Here is a 25686-nt window from a genome sequence, read left to right on the forward strand (position 1 = left end):
TAGACCTCCCCAACATCGGGAACAATCTTCCTGCATCTAGCCTGTCCAATCCCTTTAGGATCTTATACGTTTCAATCAGATCCCCCCTCAATCTTCTAAATTCCAACGAGTACAAGCCCAGTTCATCCAGTCTTTCTTCATATGAAAGACCTGCCATCCCAGGAATCAATCTGGTGAACCTTCTTTGTACTCCCTCTATGGCAAAGATGTCTTTCCTCAGATTAGGGGACCAAAACTGCACACAATACTCCAGGTGTGGTCTCACCAAGGCCTTGTACAACTGCAGTAGTACCTCCCTGCTCCTGTACTCGAATCCTCTCGCTATAAATGCCAGCATACCGTTCGCCTTTTTCACCGCCTGCTGTACCTGCATGCCCACTTTCAATGACTGGTGTATAATGACACCCAGGTCTCGTTGCACCTCCCCTTTTCCTAATCGGCCACCATTCAGATAATAATCTGTTTTCCTATTTTTGCCACCAAAGTGGATAACTTCACATTTATCCACATTAAATTGCATCTGCCATGAGTTTGCCCACTCACCCAACCTATCCAAGTCACCCTGCATCCTCTTAGCATCCTCCTCACTGCTAACACTGCCACCCAGCTTCGTGTCATCCGCAAACTTGGAGATGCTGCATTTAATTCCCTCATCCAAGTCATTAATATATATTGTAAACAACTGGGGTCCCAGCACTGAGCCTTGCGGTACCCCACTAGTCACCGCCTGCCATTCTGAAAAGGTCCCGTTTATTCCCACTCTTTGCTTCCTGTCTGCTAACCAATTCTCCACCCACACCAATACCTTACCCCCAATACCGTGTGCTTTAAGTTTGCACACTAATCTCCTATGTGGGACCTTGTCAAAAGCCTTTTGAAAATCCAAATATACCACATCCACTGGTTCTCCCCTATCCACTCTACTAGTTACATCCTCAAAAAATTCTATGAGATTCGTCAGACATGATTTTCCTTTCACAAATCCATGCTGACTTTGTCCGATCATTTCACCGCTTTCCAAATGTGCTGTTATCACATCCTTGATAACTGACTCCAGCAGTTTCCCCACCACCGACGTTAGGCTAACCGGCCTATAATTCCCCGGTTTCTCTCTCCCTCCTTTTTTAAAAAGTGGGGTTATGGTATATGAAACAAGCTGCCTGAGGAAGTGGTTGAGGTGGGTACAATAATTTAAGAGACATTTGAACAGGTACATTGATAGGAAGGCTTAGAGCAGGGGTTCCCAATCTGTGGTGAGCCAACTTCTTGGTTAATGGTAGGGGTCCATCGCATAATAAAGGTTGGGAGCCCTTGGCTTAGAGGGATATGGGCCAAATGCAGGCAAATAGGACTGGCCTACGTGGACACCATGTTCAGCATGGATGAGTGGGGTCAAAGGGCCCGTTTCCTCATTGTATGTCACTATCTCACCTTTTCAACCTGATTCAAGTGAGGTTGATTTGCCTCTGATCCCACCATACACCTCCAATCCTATCCAAAGGATCTCCTCTACCTCCACCCATGTTTAAAGATTTCCTAGGTCCCACTGAACTACCGAAATATGCTGTCTGTGTGGGGTTTGCATGTTCTTCTCGTGACCATTCTGGGCTCCCTCCCACACATACCCCGATGCTCCAGTTTCCTCCCACGCTAAACTTCACCAGACCGCACCAGAGTTCAGGATTGAACGTGGTTTACTGGAGTCATGGGTCAGCAGCTCTACCACTGCACAGTCTGTAGACTGCTCACTTGTAGGCTACCCCACTTCAGACCACTAACTATATCAGGCTGCAGACATCTTGAGACAAATCATGTTGGCCAGTAAGGGGCACAGGTGAATTAAATGCCGAAATATGAGAGTCTAGAGATGGTCCTTGTTGGGGTGATGGAAAGTTGGAGAAGAGGGAATGCAGTGAGAGCTGGAGGTGGTCACAGGGTGGGAGAAGTACTTGGTGAGGAGTGGGTTTCTTTTTGTTTTCTTTTTTGAAATCTTTTTACTTTCAGGAGAAAAAGACGTAACTTCAGCAAGCAAGCAACAGAGATCCTCAATGAGTATTTCTACTCACACCTCAACAACCCCTACCCCAGTGAAGAAGCCAAGGAGGAACTGGCAAAGAAGTGTAGCATCACAGTGGCACAGGTGAGAGAGCTGCACATTTTACCTGTGGCCTCGTATTTGTAAAGGTGCAGGGCGCAGATGTAAAGCCATGATTTTATAGACCTCTAAAAAGTCACCCTTTAACCTCCTTCAGTCTGGGGCAAGAGTTCACAAGCTTTATTATGCATGGCCCCTACCGTTAACTGAGGGGTCCATGGACCCCATATTGAGAACCCCTGCTCTAAGGGAGTGAAGACCCAGCCTTTTCATCCTTTTTGTATAACTCCAGGCTCTATTTCCAGTAAAATCCTTGTGAATCTTTCACTGCGCGCTTTCTGCACCCTTTCTGGTTTAATGACATCCTTCCTGTAACCTGGCAACCACAAATGAGAACAATACTGCAAGTGTGACCTCATCTGACTTGTGCTAATACCAGCCTTTCATTGGGGAGTGGGGATGGACAGACGTTGAAGAAAGGGATTCCAATTACTGATGAAGCAAAGGTTTATGGCTGTGGAGTCAGAACATAAAACTGCACAAGTTGTTGAAATACAGTGGCTGGTGGACCAGTGCGAGCAATAATGTATTCTCATGTTGATCAAGATAAAGAGGTCGAAGTTATACAGAATTTTATTAATCTTCAAGATATTTGGATTTCTTCCCTTTGAAGTATGATCACTGTAACTTTATAAACAAGTGTGGCAACCGATTTGTGGTCAGTAAGCTCCCACAAATAAACAATGAGCATTCTGAGAACTAAAGAGCTAGTTCTTCTTTCCATGGTATAAATCAAAAGCATCCTCTTTTTTGAGGCATGTAACTGAAGGAGAGAACTCCATGGAGCAACCACACTCCACACAGTTGATGGAGTTAGGGGAGGGTAATGGGGAAGATAGGTAACATAGTGCAACCATACCCCACTCTGACAATGGAGCTAGGGGAGAGTAATGGGGAGGATAGGTAACATAGAGCAACCATGCCCCACTCTGACAATGGAGCCAGGGGAGGGTAATGGGGAGGATAGTTACAGTTTTTAGGAGACACTCTGGAAGATTATACATTCGTAAAGGATTGATCAGAAGTATTTACTTTGCAACATCTCTTGCTGATTTCAAAGTGGGTACCAAAGCATAAAATATCCTTGTTTAGAATCTTGATTGGTCACTGCATATTCCACCATATTTGTAAGGTTATTATTAGAGCCATGACTGATAGAGTTGCCTCACTAAACCAGTTCCATTTGCATGTGTTTGATCCGTATCTCTTTCTTATCCATTTATTGTACCTGTCCAAATGTGTTTTAAATACTGCAATTGTACCTACCTCCACCACTTCCTCTGACAACTCATTCCAGATGCCTACCACTCTGTGTGGAAAAACCTGCCCCTCAGGTCCCCTTTAAACCTTTCCCCTCTCACCTCGAGTTTTCATCTCTCCTACCCTAGAAAAATACCGATGGATCATAGAAAGAATCCTATCCGAATCCATCCCAGCTTGGGATTGCAACTGCTTTGCCAAAGGCCACAAGAAATTGCTGGCCCTTTGGATAGAGTCCCAGGTCATACATGAGATGACTGCAGTCAGCCCATTGTGGATACTGACCATCAGTTACCAATTTACACCAGTCCTTATGGAGGAAAGACAAAGTGGGGAGGGAAGGGGGATGCCAACTTTGGTTTAGCTTTAGGCAAAGGATAAAGGATGAGAAAGAACTATTTTATACCATGGCTGACAATGACACAAGTCAAGTCAAGTTTATTGTCACTTAACAATATACTGTACATGAATATAACATATATATAATGTATATAGAAATAAGACAACGTTCTTTGAACTGGGGTGTAAAGGATATTAATACACATAACACACATAGTACATGATCCCTGAAAGTTGCCTCACAGGTGGATAGGATAGAAAGCTTATGGGGTGTTAGCTTTCATAAATCGAGGGATAGAGTTTAAGAGTCGCGATGTAATGATGCAGCTCTATAAAACTCTGGTTAGGCCACACTTGGAGTACTGTGTCCAGTTCTGGTCGCCTCACTATAGGAAGGATGTGGAAACATTGGAAAGGGTACAGAGGAGATTTACCGGGATGCTGCCTGGTTTACAGAGTATGCGCTATGATCAGAGATTAAGGGAGCTAGGGCTTTACTCTTTGGAGAGAAGGAGGATGAGAGGAGACATGATAGAGGTATACAAGATAATAAGAGGAATAGATAGAGTGGATAGCTGGCACCTCTTCCCCAGGGCACCACTGCTCGATACAAGAGGACATGGTTTTAAGGTAAGGGGTGGAAAGTTCAAGGGGGATATTAGAGGAAGGTTTTTTACTCAGAGAGTGGCTAGTGCGTGGAATGCACTGCCTGAGTCAGTGGTGGAGGCAGATACACTAGTGAAGTTTAAGAAACTACTAGACAGGTATATGGAGGACTTTAAGTTGGGGGCTTATATGGGAGGCAGGGTTTGAGGATTGGCACATTGTGGGCCGAATGGCCTGTACTGTGCTGTATTCTATGTTCTATGTTCTATAACTTATGAAGGTAAAAATAAAATGTGCAGATGAATCACACAAAGATAAACTGAAGTCCATTAATATTATATATTGTAAGGTATGGAATAGATTACCAGTGATACTTCGAATACGATGTGGCAGGGAGTTCAGAAGCCTAATGGCCTGGATGGAAGATTGGTGGAAATAGGGACAATCAATTATTTCAAAAGGAAATTGGATCATCATTTGTAGGAAAGAGTCTTGCAGGACTAGTGGTATGGAGAAGGAGTGGGATTGTCTGGGTAGCTGGCATGGACTTGATGGGCTGAATTACCTTGTCCAGAATCAATGACTTTCCAATATCCAATAACTCCAACTACAACAGCCTCAAACAATTGTCAGATGATTAGTCTGGTTTCAATGGCAAGAGCCATGAATGAATGAAGAAAGAGGAAGGAGACGGAATGAAACCATGGGGAGAAAGTCAGTTTTCTACTCTGGCTAAAAGCTCTTTCAACCTTCCCTCCAGATGTGTGGTACAAAGCAGTTCATGATGTATTTCTACTTGTGTCCCACACTTTCCAATTCTGGCTGTCTCTGGTCAACCTCAAAGACTGCTAACTTTATGTCTTAATTTCTTTGATATTTCTCTGGCAGGTGTCAAACTGGTTTGGTAACAAGCGAATTCGATACAAGAAAAACATAGGCAAGTTCCAAGAGGAAGCAAATCTGTACGCCGCCAAAACAGCGGTAACTGCGACAAACGCGACACCTCAAGGAAGTCAAGCCAACTCCCCGTCCACTCCCAACTCCACTGGTGAGTGTTTATGGGCCACCTTGCACAGCCAGACACTAATCAGGTCTTCAATTCGAACAACTCTTAAAGGACACCTCCACCCCGCACTATGGATAAGCTGAAAGGCCAGTTCTCATTGTAGGGATTCTTGTAATTGGTGCATAGGAAATCATGAGCTCAGCAGCTTTACCCTGTTATGGCTGAAACAGTCTCAGACAAAAATATTCATGACTAATTCAGAATGCCTGAAATAACGGAAAATTGTGGAAATGCTCAGCAGGTCATTCAGCGGAGGGAAAAGCAGAGCTTGGGTGTTAACTCTGTTTCTCTCTGCATGGCTGCTGCCTGACTGGCTGATTTTCTTTAGAAGTTTCTGCTATGGGTTTAAATGATCTTCTCCAAACACTAAAGCAACCCTAGCACCATTCCATCTTTGTTTCTGAAGATGAAAATTCACTGGCCTATCCTTGGATTACTTGGAAACTGGCTGCTCAGATAAAACATCACTACAATGTTGAGTGACCTTTCAGCTTGGGCACAGTTGTGATTTGATAGGAGTTGTCAGTTTATTATTAAGCCTGGATGATTCAGGATGGGTGCTGAGCAGAAGATGATGGATATCCCCTCCACAGCTACCAAACCTAAGCTGCTTTTTCAGACATTGGTTAGCACTGTGTGAGTACCAGATCACCCATCACTCTGTTACTCATTGCTCCTCATTTTCTGAGTTTCCTGGGAATATGTTGTCCGGTAGACTTGTGAGTTACTTGACTGAGGTCCTCTTGAGGTGCGAATGGTGGTGGTTTTTGATAGGTGATTGGCAGGTGGACTTTTCCCTATCCAATCCTGTGAATGAAGGACCTGCAAGGACAAAACCCTTCAACTTGTCTCTTGATGTATCGCATTTTGAGTTAACGATAGCAAAAGTAACAACCAGCAGGAGCTGGCAAGTGACGGATCCTTCTAATACGTGGTCAACATTTCTCCTCCTTTACCTAGAGCTTCAGATCAAGTTGTCTTCAGCACTGGGTAACAGCAGCATGTGCTCCAGTCTGGGAGAGGAAACCACATGCTTCTCTCAACATCACTAGGAGCATTCATTGTTTATCATTCACCTGTCCAATCTGGTGTCAATTGTCTTCCATTCAGAACTCCCTCCATCTGTTTACTTTCTGCTGCAGTCCTGGTCCCAGCGAACTGAATGCTCCACACTGTTCTGCCGTCATGGAGTGTTGGACTGAACAATATTCCTCATGTTGTACGACTATTTGGAAACATACCAAGAAGCAGCAATGAGCATCTGATCAACCAAGATGGGATGGTAAAGGAAGCAACACACATCAAAGTTGCTGGTGAACGCAGCAGGCCAGGCAGCATCTCTAGGAAGAGGTACAGTCGACGTTTCAGGCCGAGACCCAAGGGTCTTAATTGCAGTGGGAAATTAAGAATCTGGAGTAACTAATTGAAGTTAAATTTGTCAGTAACCTGATGTGTCCAAATACTTAATGTCTGCCTCGGCAGGACCAATCCATGACATAACCTTTATAGTACTGTAGCCTATTGTGTGAGACTTTCATTGCTCCCCATCCAATTACGTGTACAGTATATGGATCAAGTCCTGGAAAATGGGATTTGCCTACATGGATACTTTATTGTCAGCATGGATACAATGGATGAAGCCTCTTGTTCCATCTTTGAAGACTATCACCTGCTTACCGTGAACAAAATGTGAATGACTAGGGAGTAGAGATTTAAATCAAATGGAGGACAGATTTGAGGGGAGCTCATATGTTGCTTATATGATGCTACAGGCCTGTGGTACTGCTGCAAGTAAGTTTCTCATTGCAACTGTGCATACAGGTACTTGCACAGATGACAATATACTCAACTTACAGAACAGAAATAAGATCATAGAATCAGAAAGTCATACAGTACATGAGCAGGAACATAGAATCATAGTCATACAGTACAGAAATAGGCTCGTACAATCAGAGTGTCACAGAGTACTCTAACAGCCTCACTGTTTCAGAGAGTCATACAGTACAGAAACAGGATCATAGAATCAAAGCATCATAGAACATAGAAGATAGAAATTTACTAACATTACAGGCCCTTCGGCCCACAATGTTCTGCTGACCATGTGACCTACTCTTAGAGACTGCCTAAAATTTCCCTAGCGCATAGCCTTCTATTTTTCTAAGCTCCATGTACCTATCTAAGAGGCTCTTAAAAGACCCTGTTGTATCCACTTCCACCACCGCTGCCAGCAGTACATTCCATGCCCCCACCACTCTCTGTGTGAAAAATTTACCTCTGACGTCCCCTCAGTACCTATTTCCAAGCACCTTAAAACTATGCCCCTTATGTTAGCCATTCTAGCCCTGGGAAAAAGCCTCTGACTATCCACACGATCAATGCCCCTCATCATCTTATACACCTCTGTCAGGTTACCTCTCATCCTCCGCATTCCAAGGAGAAAAGGCCAAGTACACTCAACCTATTCTCATAAAGTATGCCCTCCAATCCAGACAACATCCTTGTAAATCCTTGACACTCTTTCTATAGTATCCACATCCTTCCTGTAGTGAGGTGATCAGAACTGAACACAGTACTCCAAGTGGGATCTGACCAAGGTCTTATGTAACATTACCTCATGGCTCTTGATCTCAATCCCATGGTTGATAAATGCCAACACACCATACATCTTCTTAACAAAACTGTCAACCTTGGCATCAGCTTTGAGTGTTCTATCACCACGGACCACAAAATCTCTCAGATCCTCCACACTGCCAAGAGTCCTACCATTTATATTATATTCTGTCTTCAAATTGGTCCTACCAGAATGAACCACTTCACACTTATTTAAGTTGAAGCCCATCTGCCATTTCTCAGCCCAGTTCTGCATCCAATCAATGTCCGGCTGTAACTTCTAACAACCCTCCAGACTATCCACAACACCTCCAACTTTTTTGTCATCAGCAAACTTACTAAACCACCCTTCTACTTCTTCATCCAGGTCATTATTAAAAATCACAAAGAGGAGAGGGCCCAGAACAGATTCCTGCAGAATACCACTGGTCACCGATCTCCACGCAGAATACAAACCATCTACTACACCCTTTGCCTTCTGTGGGCAAGCCAATTCTGGATCCATAAAGCAAGACCTCCTTGGATCCCATGCCTCCTTACTTTCTGAAAGAGCCTTGCATGGGGAACCTTATCAAATGCCTTACTGAAATCCATATACACTACATTCATTAATGTGTTTTGTTATACCCTCAAAGAATTCAATCAGGCTGATAAGGCACGACTTGCCCTTGACAAAGCCATGCTGACTATCCCTAATCAGATTATGTCTTTTCAAATGCTCATAAATCCTGCCTCTCAGGATCTTCTCCAACAACTTACCCACTATTGAAGTCAGAGTCACTGGTCTATAATTTCCTGGGTTATCCCTACTCCCTTTCTTGAATAAGGGAACAACATTTACAATCCTCCAACTCTGATACTGTTCATATCCCCACTGATGATGCAAAGATCATTACAAAAGTCCCAGCAATCTCCTCCCTCACTTCCCACAATGGCCTAGGGTATATCTCATCTGGTCCTGGTGACTTATCTAAAAATGCTTTTCAAAAGCTCCAGCACATCCTCTTTCTTAATGTCTATATGCTCAAGTATTTCAGTCTGCTGTAAGACATCCCTACAATTGACAAAGTCTTTTGCCCTGGTGAATACTGAAGCAAAGTACTCATTAAGTACCTCCGCCACCTCCTCTGACTCCATACACATGTTTCCACTATCGCACGTGATTGGTCCTATTCTTACACGGCTCATCCTCTTGCTCTTCACATACTTGTAGAATGCCTTGGGGGTTTTCCTTAATCCTGCTCACCAAGGCCTTCTCATGGCCCCTTCTGGCTCTCCTAATTCCATTCTGAAGCTCCTTCGCAGCAACCTTGTAATTTTCTAGAGCTCTAACAGTACCTAGTTTTTTGAACCTTTTGTAAGCTTTTCTTTTCTTCTTAACTAGATTTTCTACATACTTTGTACACCATGGTTCTTTAACCCTACCATCATTTCCCTGGCTCAGTGGAACATACCTATTCAGAACTCCATGCAAATGTTCCTTGAACATTTGCCACATTTCTGCTGTGCATTTCCCTGAGGACGTTTCTCTGTTCCCTTAGGTACAGAGGAGATGTCAGGGGTAAGTTTTTTACGCAGAATGTGGTAAGTGCGTGGAATTAGCTGCCGGCGGCGGTGGTGGAGGTGGAAACAATGGGGTCTTTTAAGAGACTCCTGGATGGCAACATGGACCTTAGAAAAATAGAGGGCTATGGGTAAAGCCTAGGTAGTTCCAAGGTAATGTTCAGCACAACTATGTGGGACGAAGGGCCTGTATTGTGCTGTAGGCTTTCTATGTTTCTAACATCTGCTCCCAATTTCAAAGGTTCAAAGGTCCAATTTAATGTCAGAGAAATGTATACAATATACATCCTGAAATGCTTTTTCTTCACAAACATCCATGGAAACAGAGAAGGGCCCCAAAGAATGAACGACAGTTATGTGTAAGAGCTCCATAGCAACCAAAGACTTCGCATTTCACCCTGCATTTGAAATACCACAGGTTCTCTCCCTCCCTAATAAGGGAGAAGGAGGTGGGTGTCTCCATTTTCCCAGCGAGCGGGGAGACATAACAAACAACTCGCTGGCTTACAATGTTAAAAGTCAGTAATGTTGCTTTTTCCGAGATCTATTCCCAAAGGTCACAAAGATCCCGGGTCTTGGGGCATCTATGTTCCCAAGTTCCTGCCTTATAGCATCATATTTCCCCCTACCCCAATTAAATGTTTTCCCAAATTGTCTGCTCCTAACCCTCTCCAACACTATGGTGAAGGAGATAGAGTTGTGGTCACTCACCTGACATCACCTGACTCACTCTGACATCTGACCAGGTTCAATACCAATACCAGATCAAGTACAGCCTCTTCTCTAGTTGGCTTATCTACACATATTGCTTCAGGAAACCTTCCCGAACACACCTAAGAAATTCCACCCCAATTTAAACCCCTTGTGCTAAGGAGATGCCAATCAATATTAGTTATATGGGAGGCAGGGTTTAAAGGTTGGCACAACATTGTGGGCCGAAGGGCCTGTACTGCGCTGTACTATTCTATGTTCTATGTTCTATGTTCTATAAAGTTAAGTCTCCCATCTAACAACCCTTTTATTATTGCACCGTTCCAGAATCTGCCTCCCTATCTGCTCCTCGGTGTCCCTGTTACTATTGGGGGGTTTATAAAAAACACCCAGTAGAGTTATTGCCCCCTTCCTGTTTCTGACTTCCACCCACAGAGACTCTGTAGACAATCCTTCAATGACTTTCTCCTTTTCTGCAGCTGTGACACTATCCCTAATTAGCAATGCCACACCCCCACCTCTTTTGCTTCCCTCTCCGTTCTTTTTGAAACATCTAAAGCCTGGCACACTCAGCAGCCATTGCTGTTCCTGAGGCATCCAAGTCTCTGTAGTGGCCACAATGTCACAGTTCCACGTATTGATCCATGGTCTAAGTCCATCTGCCTTGTTTATGATACTCCTTGCATTAAAATGGACATATCTCAAACCATCTGGCTGAGTGCATCTTTGCTCTATCATCTGTCTGTCCTTCCTCACTAACTCCCCATCCTCTGTCTCTTCACTTCGGTTCCCAGCCCGCTTCAAATCTAGTTTAAACCCTCCCCAATAGCCTTAGCAAACCTCCCCTGCAGGATATCGGTCCCCCTCAGATTCAAGTGCAACCCGTCCTTTTTGTACAGGTCACACCTGCCCCAGAAGAGATCCCAATGATCCAAAAATTTGAATCCCTGCCCCCTGCTCCAAACCTTCAGTCACACATTTATCCTCCACTTCATTCTATTCGTCTACTCACTGTCGCGTGGCACAAGCAACAATCCCGAGATTACTACCCTTGAGGTCCTGCTTCTCAGCTTCCATCCAAACTCCCTGTATTCTGCTTTCAGGACCTCCATCCTTTTCCTATCTATGTTATTGGTATCAATATGTACTACGACCTCTGTCTGCTCACCCTCCCATTTCAGGATATTGTGGACGCGATCAGAAACATCACAAACCCTGGCACCTGGGAGGCAAACTACCATTCTTGTTCCTTTTACACGTCCACAGAATCTCCTATCTGTCCCCCTAACTATAGGGTACCGTATTACCACCGCACTCCTCATCTGTTCCCTACCCTTCTGAGCCACAGGGCTCTATTGCTTCCCCCAGGTAGGTCGCCCCTCTCCCTCCCAACATCATTCAAAATAGAGTACTTATTGTTAAGGGGAACAGCACTACATGACACCCTGCTTTTCCTCTCCTGACGGTCACCCATTTATCTGTCTCCTGTGGCCCCAGGCTGATTACCTGCCTATGGCTCCCGTCTATCACCTCCTCACTTTCCCTAACAAGCCGAAGATCATCGAGCTGCAGTTCCCTAAACCCGGTCTTTAAGGAGCTGCAGCTCGATGTCCCTGGCACAGATGTGGCCATCAGGGAGGCTGAAAGTCTCCCAGACATCCCATATCTGACACCCAGAATAGAGAACTGGCCTCATAGTCATACCCACTATGCACCGAGCCCCATGAAAAGCTCCTTTTTAAAACTTTTCTCCCCGACCTATGCAAAGCTCTCTCTCTCTTCCAATCGATTAGTCCGCCGCTAATGCGCTGAGCCCCACAAAATTCTCCGTTTTTAAATTTTTATCTACGAACTGTGTGAAGCTCTCTCTCTATGAATCAATTGGGCCACTGCTAATGCTATAGTCCTACAGTATAGAAATAGACACATAGAATCAGACGGTCACAAAGGAAAGAAACAGGCTCATAGAATCAAAGAGTCATACAGTACAGGAAAGGGATCGTAGAATCAAAGAGTCATACAGTACAGAATCAGGGCAGAATCAGAGAGTCAAACAGTGCAGAAACAGGATCAAAGAAGCAGAGGGTCCTGTACTACACAAATAGGCATGTAGAATCAAAGAGTCACAGAGTACAGAAACTAGCTGATAGTACCAGAGCGATGTACAGTACAGAAAAGGGATATACTGTAATCAGAGAGTCATACAATACAGAAACAGCCTTGTAGAATCAGAGAGTCAAACAGTACAGAAATGGGATCATGAATCAGAGAGATACAGGACAGAAATAGACTCGCTGATTCAAAGACCATAAGACCATAAGACAAAGGAGCAGAAGTCGGCCATTCAGCCCACCGAGTCTGCTCTGCCATTTTATCATGAGCTGATCCATTCTCCCATTTAGTCCTACTCCCCTGCCTTCTCACCATAACCTTTGATGCCCTGGCTACACAGATACCTATCAATCTCTGCCTTAAATACACCCAATGACTTGGCCTCCACTGCTGCCCATGGCAACAAATTCCATAGATTCACCACCCTCTGACTAAAAAAATTTCTTCGCATTTCTGTTCTGAATGGGCGCCCTTCAATCCTTAAGTCATGCCCTCTCGTACTAGACTCCCCGATCATGGGAAACAACTTTGCCACATCCACTCTGTCCATGCCTTTCAACATTAGAAATGCTTCTATGAGGTCTCCCCTCATTCTTCTAAACTCCAAGGAATACAGTCCAAGAGCAGACAAACGTTCCTCATGTTAACCCTCTCATTCCCCGAATCATTCTAGTGAATCTTCTCTGTACCCTCTCCAACGTCAGCACATTCTTTCTTAAATAAGGAGACCAAAACTGCCCACAGTACTCCAAGTGAGGTCTCACCAGTGCCTTATAGAGCATCACTGCAGTTGTACAAGGCCTTGGTGAGACCACACCTGGAGTATTGTGTGCAGTTTTGGTCCCCTAATCTGAGGAAAGACATCTTTGCCATAGAGTGAGTACAAAGAAGGTTCACCAGATTGATTCCTGGGATGGCGGGACTTTCATATGAAGAAAGACTGGATGAATTGGGCTTGTACTCGTTGGAATTTAGAAGATTGAGGGGGGATCTGATTGAAATGTATAAGATCCTAAAGGGGTTGGACAGGCTAGATGCAGGAAGATTGTTCCCGATGTTGGGGAAGTCCAGAACGAGGGGTCACAGTTTGAGGATAGAGGGGAAGCCTTTTAGGACCGAGATTAGGAAAAACTTCTTCACACAGAGAGTGGTGAATCTGTGGAATTCTCTGCCACAGGAAACAGTTGAGGCCAGTTCATTGGCTATATTTAAGAGGGAGTTAGATATGGCCCTTGTGGCTACGGGGGTCAGGGGGTATGGAGGGAAGGCTGGGGCGGGGTTCTGAGTTGGATGATCAGCCATGATCATAATAAATGGCGGTGCAGGCTCGAAGGGCCGAATGGCCTACTCCTGCACCTATTTTCTATGTTTCTATGTTTCTATTCTCTATTCCTCTAGAAATGAATGCCAACATTGCATTCGCCTTCTTCACCACAGACTCAACCTGCAGGTTAACCTTAAGAGTATCCTGTACGAGGACTCCCAAGTCCCGTTGCATCTCAGAACTTTGAATTCTTTCCCCATTTAAATAGTAGTCTGCCCGTTTATTTCTTCTGCCAAAGTGCATAACCATACACTTTCCAACATTGTATTTCATTTGCCACTTCTTTGCCCATTCTACCAATCTATCCAAGTCTCTCTGCAGACTCTCCATTTCCTCAGCACTACTGGCCCCTCCACCTATCTTCGTATCGTCAGCAAACTTAGCCACAAAGCCATCTATTCCATAATCCAGATCGTTGATGTACAATGTAAAAAGAAGCGGCCCCAACACTGATCCCTGTGGAACACCACTGGTAACTGGCAGCCAACCAGAATAGGATCCCTTTATTTCCACTCTCTGTTTCCTGCCAATCAGCCAATGCTCTATCCACATATGTAACTTTCTCGTAATTCCATGGGCTCTTATCTTGTTAAGTAGCCTCCTGTGTGGCACCTTGTCAAAGGCCTTCTGAAAATCCAAATATACAACATCCACTGCATCTCCCTTGTCTAGCCTACTGGTAATTTCCTCAAAAAATTGTAATAGGTTTGTCAGGCAGGATTTTCCTTTAAGGAATCCATGCTGAGTTCTGCCTATCTTGTTATATGCCTCCAGGTACTCTGTAACCTCATCCTTGACAATCGACTCCAACAACTTCCCAACCACTGATGTCAAGCTAGCAGGTCTATAATTTCCTTTTTGCTTCCTTGCCCCCTTCTTAAATAGCAGAGTGACATTTGCAATCTTCCAGTCTTCCAGAACCATGCCAGAATCTATCGACTTTTGAAAGATCATCGCTAATGCCTCCGCAATCTCCACAGCTACTTCCTTCAGAACACGAGGGTGCATTCCATCTGGTCTAGGAGATTTATCTACCTTTAGCCTATTCAGCTTCCTGAGTACTTTCTCTGTCGTAATTGTGACTGCGCACACTTCTCTTCCCTGCCACCCTTGAGTGTCCGGTATACTGCTAATGTCTTCCTCAGTAAAGACTGATACAAAATACTTGTTCAGTTCCTCTGCCATCTCCTTATCTCCCATTACAATTTCTCTAGCATCATTTTCTATCGGTCCTGTATCTACTCTCACCTGTCTTTTACTCTTTATATACTTGAAAAAGCTTTTAGTATCCTCTTTGATATTATTTGCTAGCTTCCTTTCATAGTTAATCTTTTCTCTCTTAATGACCTTCTTGGTTTCCTCTTGTAAGGTTTTAAAAACTTCCCAATCCTCTGTCTTCCCACTAATTTTTGCTTCCTTGTATGCCCTCTCCTTTGCTTTAACTTTGGCTTTGACTTCTCTTGTCAACCATGGTTGCATCCTTTTTCCACTCGAAAATTTCTTCTTTTTTGGAATATACCTGTCTTGCACATTCCTCATTTCTCGCATAAACTCCAGCCACTGCTACTCTGCTGTCTTTCCCGCCAGTGTCCCTTTCCAGTCAACTTTGGCCAGTTTCTCTCTCATGCCACTGTAATTTCCTTTACTCCACTGAAACACCGACACATCAGATTTCGGCTTCTCTTTTTCTAATTTCACAGTGAACTCAATCATGTTATGATCACTGCCTCCTAAGGGTTCCTTCACCTCAATCTCTCTAATCACCTCCAGTTCATTACACAATACCCAATCCAGTACAGCCGATCTCCTAGTGGGCTCAACAACAAGCTGTTCTAAAAAGCCATCTCGCAGACATTCTACAAATTCTCTCTCTTGAGATCCAGTGCTGACCTGATTTTCCCAATCTACTCGCATGTTAAAATCCCCCACAATTATCATAACACTGCCCTTCTGACAAGCCATACAGTACAGAAATAGGGCAAAGAATCTCAGATACAAAGAATACAGAAACAGGATATAATCGAAGAGTCATACAGTACAGAAACAGGATCATAGAAGCAGAGTCCTATACTACAGAAATCAGCATGTAAAATCTCAGAGTCACAGAGTACAGAAACAGGCTCACAGTAAAGAAACAGAAATATATAATCAGAAATTCATACAGTACAGGAATAGGCTTGTCATATCAGAGGGTCATACAGTACAGAAACAGGATCATAGAATCAGAGAACCATGCAGTACAGTAAGAGGCACATAGAATCAGAGGGTCATACAGTACAGAAACAGGATCCTAGAATAAGAGGGTAATACAATAAAGAAACAGGCTTGTAGAATCAGAGTCAAACTGTACAGAAACAGGTTCATATAATCAGTGAGTCATACAGTAGAGGAATAGACTCATAGAATCTGAGGGTCATACAGTACAGAAAGAGGATCATAGAATCAAAGAGTCATACTGAACAGAAACTGGATCACAGAATCAGAGTCCAACATACAGAAACAGGCTTGTAGAATCTGAATGTCATACAGTAGGGAAACAGGATCACAGAATCAGAGAGTCATCCAGACAGAAACAGGGTCATATAATCAGTGTCATACCATACAGAAATCATGGAATTAGAGAGTCATACAATAGAGAAACAGGATCAATGAATCAGAGAGTCAAACAGTAGAGAACAGCTTCACAGAATCTGAGCATCATACAGTACAGAAACAAGATTGAAGAATCAGGGAGTCATACAGTACAGAAACAGAGAATCAGACAGTACAGAAATACAATCACAGAACCAGACTGTCATACAGTATAGAAACAGGATCATAGTCTCAGAAGGTCATATAGAAATGGAGACTTGTACAGTAGAGAAACAGGACTATAGAATCAGAGAGTTATACATTACAGGAATGCGATCATAGAATCTGAGTGTCAAATAATACTGAAATATAATCAGAGTCATACAGTACAGAAACTGGCTTGCAGAATCAACAAGTTATATAGTACAGAAATACAACTCGTAGAATCGGTCATACGGTACAGAAAATGGATCACAGAATAAGACTAGAAACAGGCTTGTAGAATCAGATTGACATACAGTGCAGAAACAGGATCATAGAATCAGTGTCATACAGTACAGAAAAAGGATCATAGAATTGGTGTCATACAATACCGAAACAGGATCATAGAATCAGAAAGTCTTACAGTACGGAAATAGGCTGGTAGAATCAGAGGGCTATACACTACAGAAACAGGATCATAGAATCCAAGAGTCATGCACATAGAATCAGAGAGTCCTACAGTACAGAAACAGGATCACAGAATCATAGAGTCCTACAGTACAGAAACAAGCTCATAGAGTCAGAGAGTCATATAGTACAGAAATAGGATCATAGAATCAGAGAGTCATGCAGTGCAGAAACAGGATCATAGAACTAGGGAGTCATAAAATAGAGAAACAGTCTCATACAATTGGAGAGTTATACAGTACGGAAATAGGCTTATAGTATCAGAGAGTTATGCAGTACAGGAACAGGCTCATAGAATCAGATAACCATACAGTACAGAAGCAGGTTCATTGAAACAGAGAGTCATACAGTACAGAAATAAACACATAGAATCAGAGGGTCATACAGTGCAGTAACAGGATCGTAGAATCAGAGACATACAGTACATAATTGGGCTCATCGAATTGGAGAGAAATATAGTGCAGAAACAGGATAATTGAGTCAGAGAGTCATACAGTACGGAAATAGGCAAGTAGAATTAGAAGGTCACAAAGTACAGAAACAGGCTCATAGAAACAGAGAGTCGTAAAGTAGGATCAGAGAGGCAATCAGCACAGAAAAAGGATCATATAATCAGAGAGTCCTATAGTACGGAAACAGGAACATATAATCAGAGAGTCCTATAGTACGGAAACAGGAACATATAATCAGAGAGTCCTATAGTACGGAAACAGGAACATATAATCAGAGAGTCCTGTAGTACGGAAACAGGAACATATAATCAGAGAGTCACACAGTAGAGAAATAGGACCATAGAATCAGAGAGTCACACAGTAGAGAAATAAGCTGCTGGAATCAGAGGGCCACACACTACAGAAACAGGATCATAGAATCCGAGAGTCATGCAGTACAGTAACAGGCACATAGAATTAGAGGGTCATGCAGTGCAGAAGCAGGATTGTAGAATCAGAGAGTCATACAGCATAGAAATAGGATCACAGAATTAGACATTCGTACAGTACAGAAACAGGATCATAGAACCAGAGAACCATACTGTACAGAAACTGGCTTGGAGAATCAAAGTTATGTAGTACAGAGATAGGCTCATAGAATCAGGGTCATACAGTACAGAAACAGGATCACAGAATCAGGGAGTCATACAGTACAGAAACAGGCTTGCGGAATCAGACGGTCATACAGTACAAAACAGGGTTGTAGACTCAGAGGGTCATACAGTATCGAAACAGGATCATACAATCGGGACGTCATAAAGTACAGATATAGACTCGTAGAATTAGAGAGTCATACAGTACAGAAGTATACTTGTATAGCCATAGAACTGTACAGCCCAGAAAAAGTTCCTTCAGTCCATCTAGTCCATGCCAATTAAGGCACGCCATCCAAGCTGGTCATATTTGTCAGTGCTTGAGCCATACTTTCAGTTCATGATCTCCATGCTGCCCACTAAACCGATCTGCACTAATTCCTTTTGCACATTTTATATAACCATATAACGATTACAGCACGGAAACAGGCCATCTCGGCCCTTCTAGTCCGTGCCGAACTCCTACTCTCACCCAGTCCCACTGACCTGCACTCAGTCCATAACCCTCCATTCCCTTCCTGTCCATATATCTATCTAATTTAACTTTAAACGACAACATCGAACCTGCCTCAAACACTTCCGCTGGAAGTTCGTTCCATATAGCCACCACTCTCTGAGTAAAGAAGTTCCCCCTCATGTTACCCCTAAACTTTTGCCCTTTAACTCCACTTTTTAAAAAAGGAGGGAGAGAGAAACATGGGAATTATAGACCGGTTAGCCTAACATCGGTGGTGGGGAAAATGCTAGAGTCAGTTATGGACCTTGTTATGGTATTGATGTGGATAGAGAATTGATTGGCAGACAGGAGAATTGGTTGGCAAAGAGTGGGAATAAATAGGACCTTTTCAGAATGGCAGGCAGTGACTAGTGGGGTACCACAAGGCTCCGTGCTGGGACCCTAGTTGTTTACAATATATATTAATGACTTAGACGAGGGAATTAAATGCAGCATCTCCAAGTTTGCGGATGACACGAAGCTGGGCGGCAGTGTTAGTTGTGAGGAGGATGCTAAGAGGATGCAGGGTGACTTGGATAGGTTAAGCGAGTGGGGAATTCATGGCAGATGCAATTTAATGTGGATAAATGTGAGGTTATCCACTTTGGTGACAAGAACAGGAAAACAGATTATTATCTGAATGGTGGCCAATTAGGAAAAGGGGAGGTGCAACGAGACCTGGGTGTCATTATACACCAGTCATTCAAAGTGGGCATGCAGGTACAGCAGGCAATGAAAAAGGCGAATGGTATGCTGGCATTCATAGCAAGAGAATTCGAGTACAGGAGCAGGGAGGTACTACTGCAGTTGTACAAGGCCTTGGTGAGACCACACCTGGAGTATTGTGTGCAGCTTTGGTCCCCTAATCTGAGGAAAGACATCCTTGCCATAGAGGAAGTACAAAGGTTCACCAGATTGATTCCTGGGATAGCAGGACTTTCATATGATGAAAGACTGGATCAACTAGGCTTATACTCGTTGGAATTTAGAAGATTGAGGGGGGATCTTATTGAAACGTATTAAATCCTAAAGGGATTGGACAGGCTAGATGCAGGAAGATTGTTCCCGATGTTGGGGAAGTCCAGAACGAGGGGTCACAGTTTGAGGATAAAGGGGAAGCCTTTTAGGACTGAGATTAGGAAAAACTTCTTCACACAGAGAGTGGTGAATCTGTGGAATTCTCTGCCACAGGAAACAGTTGAGGCCAGTTCATTGGCTATATTTAAGAGGGAGTTAGATATAGCCCTTGTGGCTAAAGGGATCAGGGGGTATGGAGGGAAGGCTGGGGCGGGGTTCTGAGTTGGATGATCAGCCATGATCATACTGAATGGCGGTGAAGGTTCGAAGGGCCGAATGGCCTACTCCTGCACCTATTTTCTATGTTTCTATGTTTAACTCTCAACTCATGTCCTCTTGTTTGAATCTCCCTCGCCCTCAATGGAAAAAGCCTACGCACGTCAACTCTATCAATCCTCCTCATAATTTTAAACACCTCTATCAAGTCCCCTCTCAACTTTCTACGCTCCAAAGAATAAAGACCTAACTTGTTCAACCTTTCTCTGTAACTTAGGAGATGAAACCCAGGCAACATTTTAGTAAACCTCCACTGTACTCTCTCAATTTTATTGACATATTTCCTATAATTCGGTGACCAGAACTGTACACAATACTCCAAATTTGGCCTTACCAATGCCTTATGCAATTTCAACATTACATCCCAACTCCTATACTCTCTCACGGTGGTGTCTGAAAAGAGGATGCTGTCTAAGTTGCATGCCATCTTGGTCAATGTCTCCCATCCACTACATAATGTACTGGGTGGGCACAGGAGTACAGACAGAGACTCATTCCTCCAAGATGCAGCACAGAGCATCATAGGAAGTCATTCCTGCCTGTGGCCATCAAACTTTACAACTCTTCCCTCGGAGGGTCAGACATCCTGTGCCGATAGGCTGATCCTGGACTTATTTCATAATTTACTAGTATAATTTACATATTTCTATTTAACTATTTATGGTTCTATTACTATTTATTATTTATGGTGTAACTGTAACAAAAACCAGTTTCCCCCTGGGATCAATAAAGTATGACTATGACTATGACTATGACTACACTCAATGCTCTGATTAATAAAGGCTTTCTTCACCACCCTATCCACATGAGATTCCACCTTCAGGGAATTATGCACCATTATTCCTAGATCCCTCTGTTCTACTGCATTCTTCAATGCCCTACCATTTACCATGTATGTCCTATTCTGATTAGTTCTACCAAAATGTAGCACCTCACATTTTTCAGCATTAAACTCCATCTGCCATCTTTCAGCCCACTCTTCTAACTGGCCTAAATCTCTCTGCAAGATTTGCAAACCTACTTCATTATCCACAATGCCACCTATCTTAGTATCATCTGCATACTTACTAATCCAATTTACCACTCCATCATCCAGATCATTAATATATATGACAAACAACATTGGACCCAGTACAGATCCCTGAAGCACATCGCTATACACCGTCCTCCAATCTGACACACAGTTATCCACCACTGCTCTCTGGTGTCTCGCATCCAGCCACTGCTGAATCCATTTGACGACTTCGATGTTAATGCCTAACAATTGAACCTTCCTAACTAACCTTCCGTGTGGAACCTTGTCAAAGGCCTTACTGAAGTCCATATAGACAACATCCACTGCTTTACCCTCGTCAACTTTCCTAGTAACCTCATCAAAAAATTCAATAAGATTTGTCAAACATGACCTTCCACGCACAAATCCATGTTGACTGTTCCTAATCAGACCCTGTCTATCCAGATAATTATATATACCATCTCTAAGAATACTTTCCATCAATTTACCCACCACTGACGTCAAACTCACAGGCCGATAATTGCTAGGTTTTCTTTTAGAACCCTTTTTAAACAATGGAACCACATGAGCAATACACCAATCCTCCGGCACCATTCCCGTTTCTAATGACATTTGAAATATTTCTGTCAGAGCCCCTGCTATTTCCACACTAACATCCTTCAAGGTCCTAGGGAATATCTTGTCTGGACCCGGAGACTTATCCACTTTTATATTCCTTAAAAGCGCCAGTACTTCCTCTTCTTTAATCGTCATACTTTCCATAACTACCCTTCTTGTTTCCTTTACCTTACACAATTCAATATCCTTCTCCTTCGTGAATACTGAATAAAAGAAATTGTTCAAAATCTCCCCCATCTCTTTTGGCTCCACACATAGCCGACCACTCTGATTCTCTAAGGGACCAATTTTATCCCTCACTATCCTTTTGCTATTTATATAACTGTAGAAACCCTTTGGATTTATTTTCACCTTACTTGCTAAAGCTGCCTGGTATCTTCTTTTGGCTTTTCTAATTTCTTTCATAAGATTCTTTTTACATTCTTTATATTCCTCAAGCACCTCATTAACTCCAAGCTGCCTATGTACCCTCAAAATTTCACCTTTAAATGACCTCCATTTCTCTATTACATCCTTCCCATAAAACAAATTGTCCCAATCCACTCCTTCTAAATCCTTTTTCATCTCCTCAAAGTTAGCCTTTCTCCAATCAAAAATCTCAGTCCTAGGTCCAGTCCTATCCTTCTCCATAATTAGATTGAAACTAATGATATTGTGATCACTGGGCCCGAAGTGCTCCCCAACGCATACCTCCGTCACCTGCCCTATCTCATTCCCTAACAGGAGATCCAACACTGCCCCTTCTCTAGTTGGTACCTCTATGTATTGCTCCAAAAAACTATCTTGCACGCATTTGACAAACTCCAAACCATCCAGCCCTTTTACAGAATGGGCTTCCCAGTCTATGTGTGGAAAATTAAAATCTCCCACAATCACAACCTTGTGCTTACTACAAATATCTGCTATTCCCTTACAAATTTGCTCCTCTGGTTCACGGTCCCCATTAGGTGGTCTATAATACACCCCTATAAGTGTCACTACATCTTTCCTATTCCTCAATTCCACCCAAATAGCCTCCCTGGACGAGTCCACTAATCTATCCTGCCAGAGGACCGCTGTTATATTTTCTCTGACAACACCTCCCCCTCAGCAATGCAACAGCTCCCCCTTTACGGTCATAGTCTTCTCCATCTAGGTGATTGTTTAGATGTTTCAGTAATGTTTTGAGTGTCTCTGCCTCCACATTTCTTCAGGCTTCATATTGTATCCTCCAACCACACTTTGGTTACCTCTAAACTTCCAGCCTCTTACCTATCCCTCCTGTCTTTGTTACCCTACCTAGGGGTAAAGACATTGAAAGCTGTGAAATGCAGTTTTTTGGAGCCTGCAGCTAAAAGGAGAATGCTGCCTATCTCAGCAGACCCGACAGGTGAATGTTGAGTTTATGTTACAGGTGGTTTGCCTTACTGCAGGAATGTCCACTTCTGATACAAATCAGGACATCATGCTACCTAAAATTGTTGAATTCAATTTGGGGATATGAAGGATGGAATATGCCTTTTCCTTAAGCCTATTTATGGGACAAGGAATTAAAGCAGCAGGCAACTGCATCACCTTTGTACATTGAACACTGGCATTCTGCAATCTTTGAATTCATAGGTGTTGTGTTTCTGGAAGGAAAAAAGGATGGAAAGGGCAGGATCATTTGCCAAAGGCAGAACACTATAACCAACTGCAGCCCAACCGGATTTATTGCCACTACTTATACTGCTGTCCAGAGGTGGAAACACTAGGGAATGGGACTCCATCTCCAGGTGATTTTTAAATGGAGCACTCGAGCTTTCACCATCACCATCATTGTTTCTTTTGTGCCAAGTAACCACTGCTGGATCCTCAGGGTATGAATGCCCCCTGCCAAGAAGATTCTTTGAACTCTCTCGTTGGAAAAGGGAATGTTCTTTGATGGTGTCCTGATGTCTTCCCAGCATTGGCCTTCAATCCTTAACTTTCTTATTTATTATTAAAGAGCCTAGCCAGCCCATTCAGCATCAGTCATATTCCACGTGATGATGTCCGGTAGTCTCCCAGCCTTTCTGCACCCCCCACCCCCTCCCTGTTGCCTGCATTGACTTATTGCTTTCAATCAAGCCTCAGAGTCTTGCACCGAGATGAGGTCAAACATGACACTGAGACAAGAAGAACATGACAGTAAATCCAATAGGTTGGACTTCAGGGGCATTTTATAGACAAAGCCTTTCTCTCCCTTGGATGTGGATGTGGTTCCTTTCCTGGAGTGAACTGGTCCACAGGATGGATTTCACAAGACAGAGCTGAGGTCCAACCTTGTGTGTGTGTTTCAGTTAGGATGGGAACTGAATCCATGAGCTCTGTTTCTGTCTTCTTGACCTAACCTTTGACTGTCAAAGCAGCACTGGTACCATAGCTGTGCAGGTGGTGTAGGAGGGTGGTGAGGGTAAGGTTTATACTTCTATGTGGGCTTGTTTTCCCAGCTGTAGGTTTGAGTGCAAATGGGGCAGAACACAACGCACACATTAATGAGGCCATAGTTTAACATCCTGTGCATCCACTGGGTCTCTGGAGATGTGCTTAAAGGCAAATTAAGAGTGAGCACAATGGTTGTTGCAATGATGGTCGAGTGGCAGGGGCCTGGCTGGTCTTCCTGCCAACGTTCTCAGTAGATGCAATTTATATGTTACTTAAGCTTTGTCTGTAGTTTTGTGTGTATACGTGCGCGTGTGTGTGTGTGTGTGTGTGTGTGTGTGTGTGTGTATGCGTGTGCGCGCATGTGTCGGTGTGTGTGTGTGTGTGTGTGTGTGCACGCGCACGAGTGTGTGCGTATTTGTATGTTGTGTTTGGTATTCCGATGTGTGTGGATTGAAGTGGATTTATTACTGTCACATGTACTGATGAACAGTGGAAAAACTTGTCTTGCGTACTATTCACACAGATAAGACCATAAGATACAGGAACGTAATTTGGCCCCTTTGAGTCTGCTCCACCAGTCTATCATGGCTAATTTATTATCCTTATCAATCCCATTCTCCTGCCTTCTCCCTGTAACCTCTGACACCCTGCCTATCAACCTCCTCTTCAATTATGAATTGGCCTCCACAGACATCTGTGGCATTGAATTCCACAGATTCACTAACCTCTGGCTAAAGAAATTCCTTCTCATTGCTGTTCTTAATGGGTGTCCCTCTATTCTGAGGCTGTTCTCTCCAGTTCTAGACACAGTCTCTACAGGAAATGTCCTCTCCACATGCACTCTATCTAGGACTTTCAACATTCAATAGATTTCATTGAGATCTCTCCTCAGTTCTTCTAAACACCAGAGAGTACAAGCCCAGAGCCATCAAAGTGCTACTCATGCCTTTCATTCCTGGAATCATTTTGGTAAATCTCCTTTGGACCCTCTCTAATGTCAGCACATCATTTCTCAGATGTGGGGTCCATAACTGCTCACAAGATCCCAAGTGCAGTCTGACCAATGCCTTATAAAGCCTCAGCATGACATCCTTTCTTTTATATTTTGGTCCTCTCGAAATAGATGCTACACTGTATTTTCCTTCTTTAGTACCAACTCAACCTGCAATTGAACATTTAATGAATCCTGCACAGGGACTCCTATGTCCATTTGATATTGCAGTGCTGGCTGAGCTTGGCAATTAAGCTCGCAGATATTTTATCACCAATTGAGGTGACATTCTCGGAGTACACTCAATGCAAGCACTCCTAGAGAGAAACACCAACAACTGTACACTGAGGATGTCACCACAACTGGCAATGAAATCTCTGCAAGTTAATTGCCAAGCTCAGTGAACACTGTAACATCAAACGCCTCAAACCAAGCTATCAATATTCAACACCATCCTAGATTCCCAAATCCCTTTGCACCTCTGCTTTTTGAATTTTCTTCCTGTTTAGCCTTTGACTATACCTTTATTCCTTCTATTAAAGTGCATGTCCTGACACTTCCCTACAGTATATTCCACCTGCCACTTCTTTGCCCATTCTCCCAATCTGATTCAGTCCTTCTGTAGACTCCCTTCTTCCTCAACACTACCTTCCCCCTCCACCTGTCTTCCATCATCCACAAAGTTGGCCATAAAGCCATCAATTGCATCATCCAAATCATTAAAATATTAAGTGAAAAGAAGCAGTCCCAACACCGAA

The 25686-nt window shown here is 43.4% G+C and overlaps 1 protein-coding gene across 4 annotated transcripts in view; it reads left to right on the forward strand.

The window, feature by feature from the left end:
- Positions 1-25686, forward strand: part of LOC134355119 (pre-B-cell leukemia transcription factor 1-like) — a 537574-nt gene that overhangs the window by 447313 nt on the left and 64575 nt on the right. For 2 of the 4 annotated variants that reach the window (XM_063064869.1, XM_063064872.1), the window contains exons 5-6: positions 2005-2140; positions 5249-5408. In XM_063064869.1, the coding sequence (XP_062920939.1) occupies positions 2005-2140; positions 5249-5408 (296 nt within the window). The remainder of the gene's footprint in view (positions 1-2004; positions 2141-5248; positions 5409-25686) is intronic. The other 2 variants (XM_063064870.1, XM_063064871.1) reach the window with 1 other exon arrangement.

Source organism: Mobula hypostoma, chromosome 12 (genome assembly GCF_963921235.1).
Source record: "Mobula hypostoma chromosome 12, sMobHyp1.1, whole genome shotgun sequence".
NCBI lineage: Eukaryota > Metazoa > Chordata > Chondrichthyes > Myliobatiformes > Myliobatidae > Mobula > Mobula hypostoma.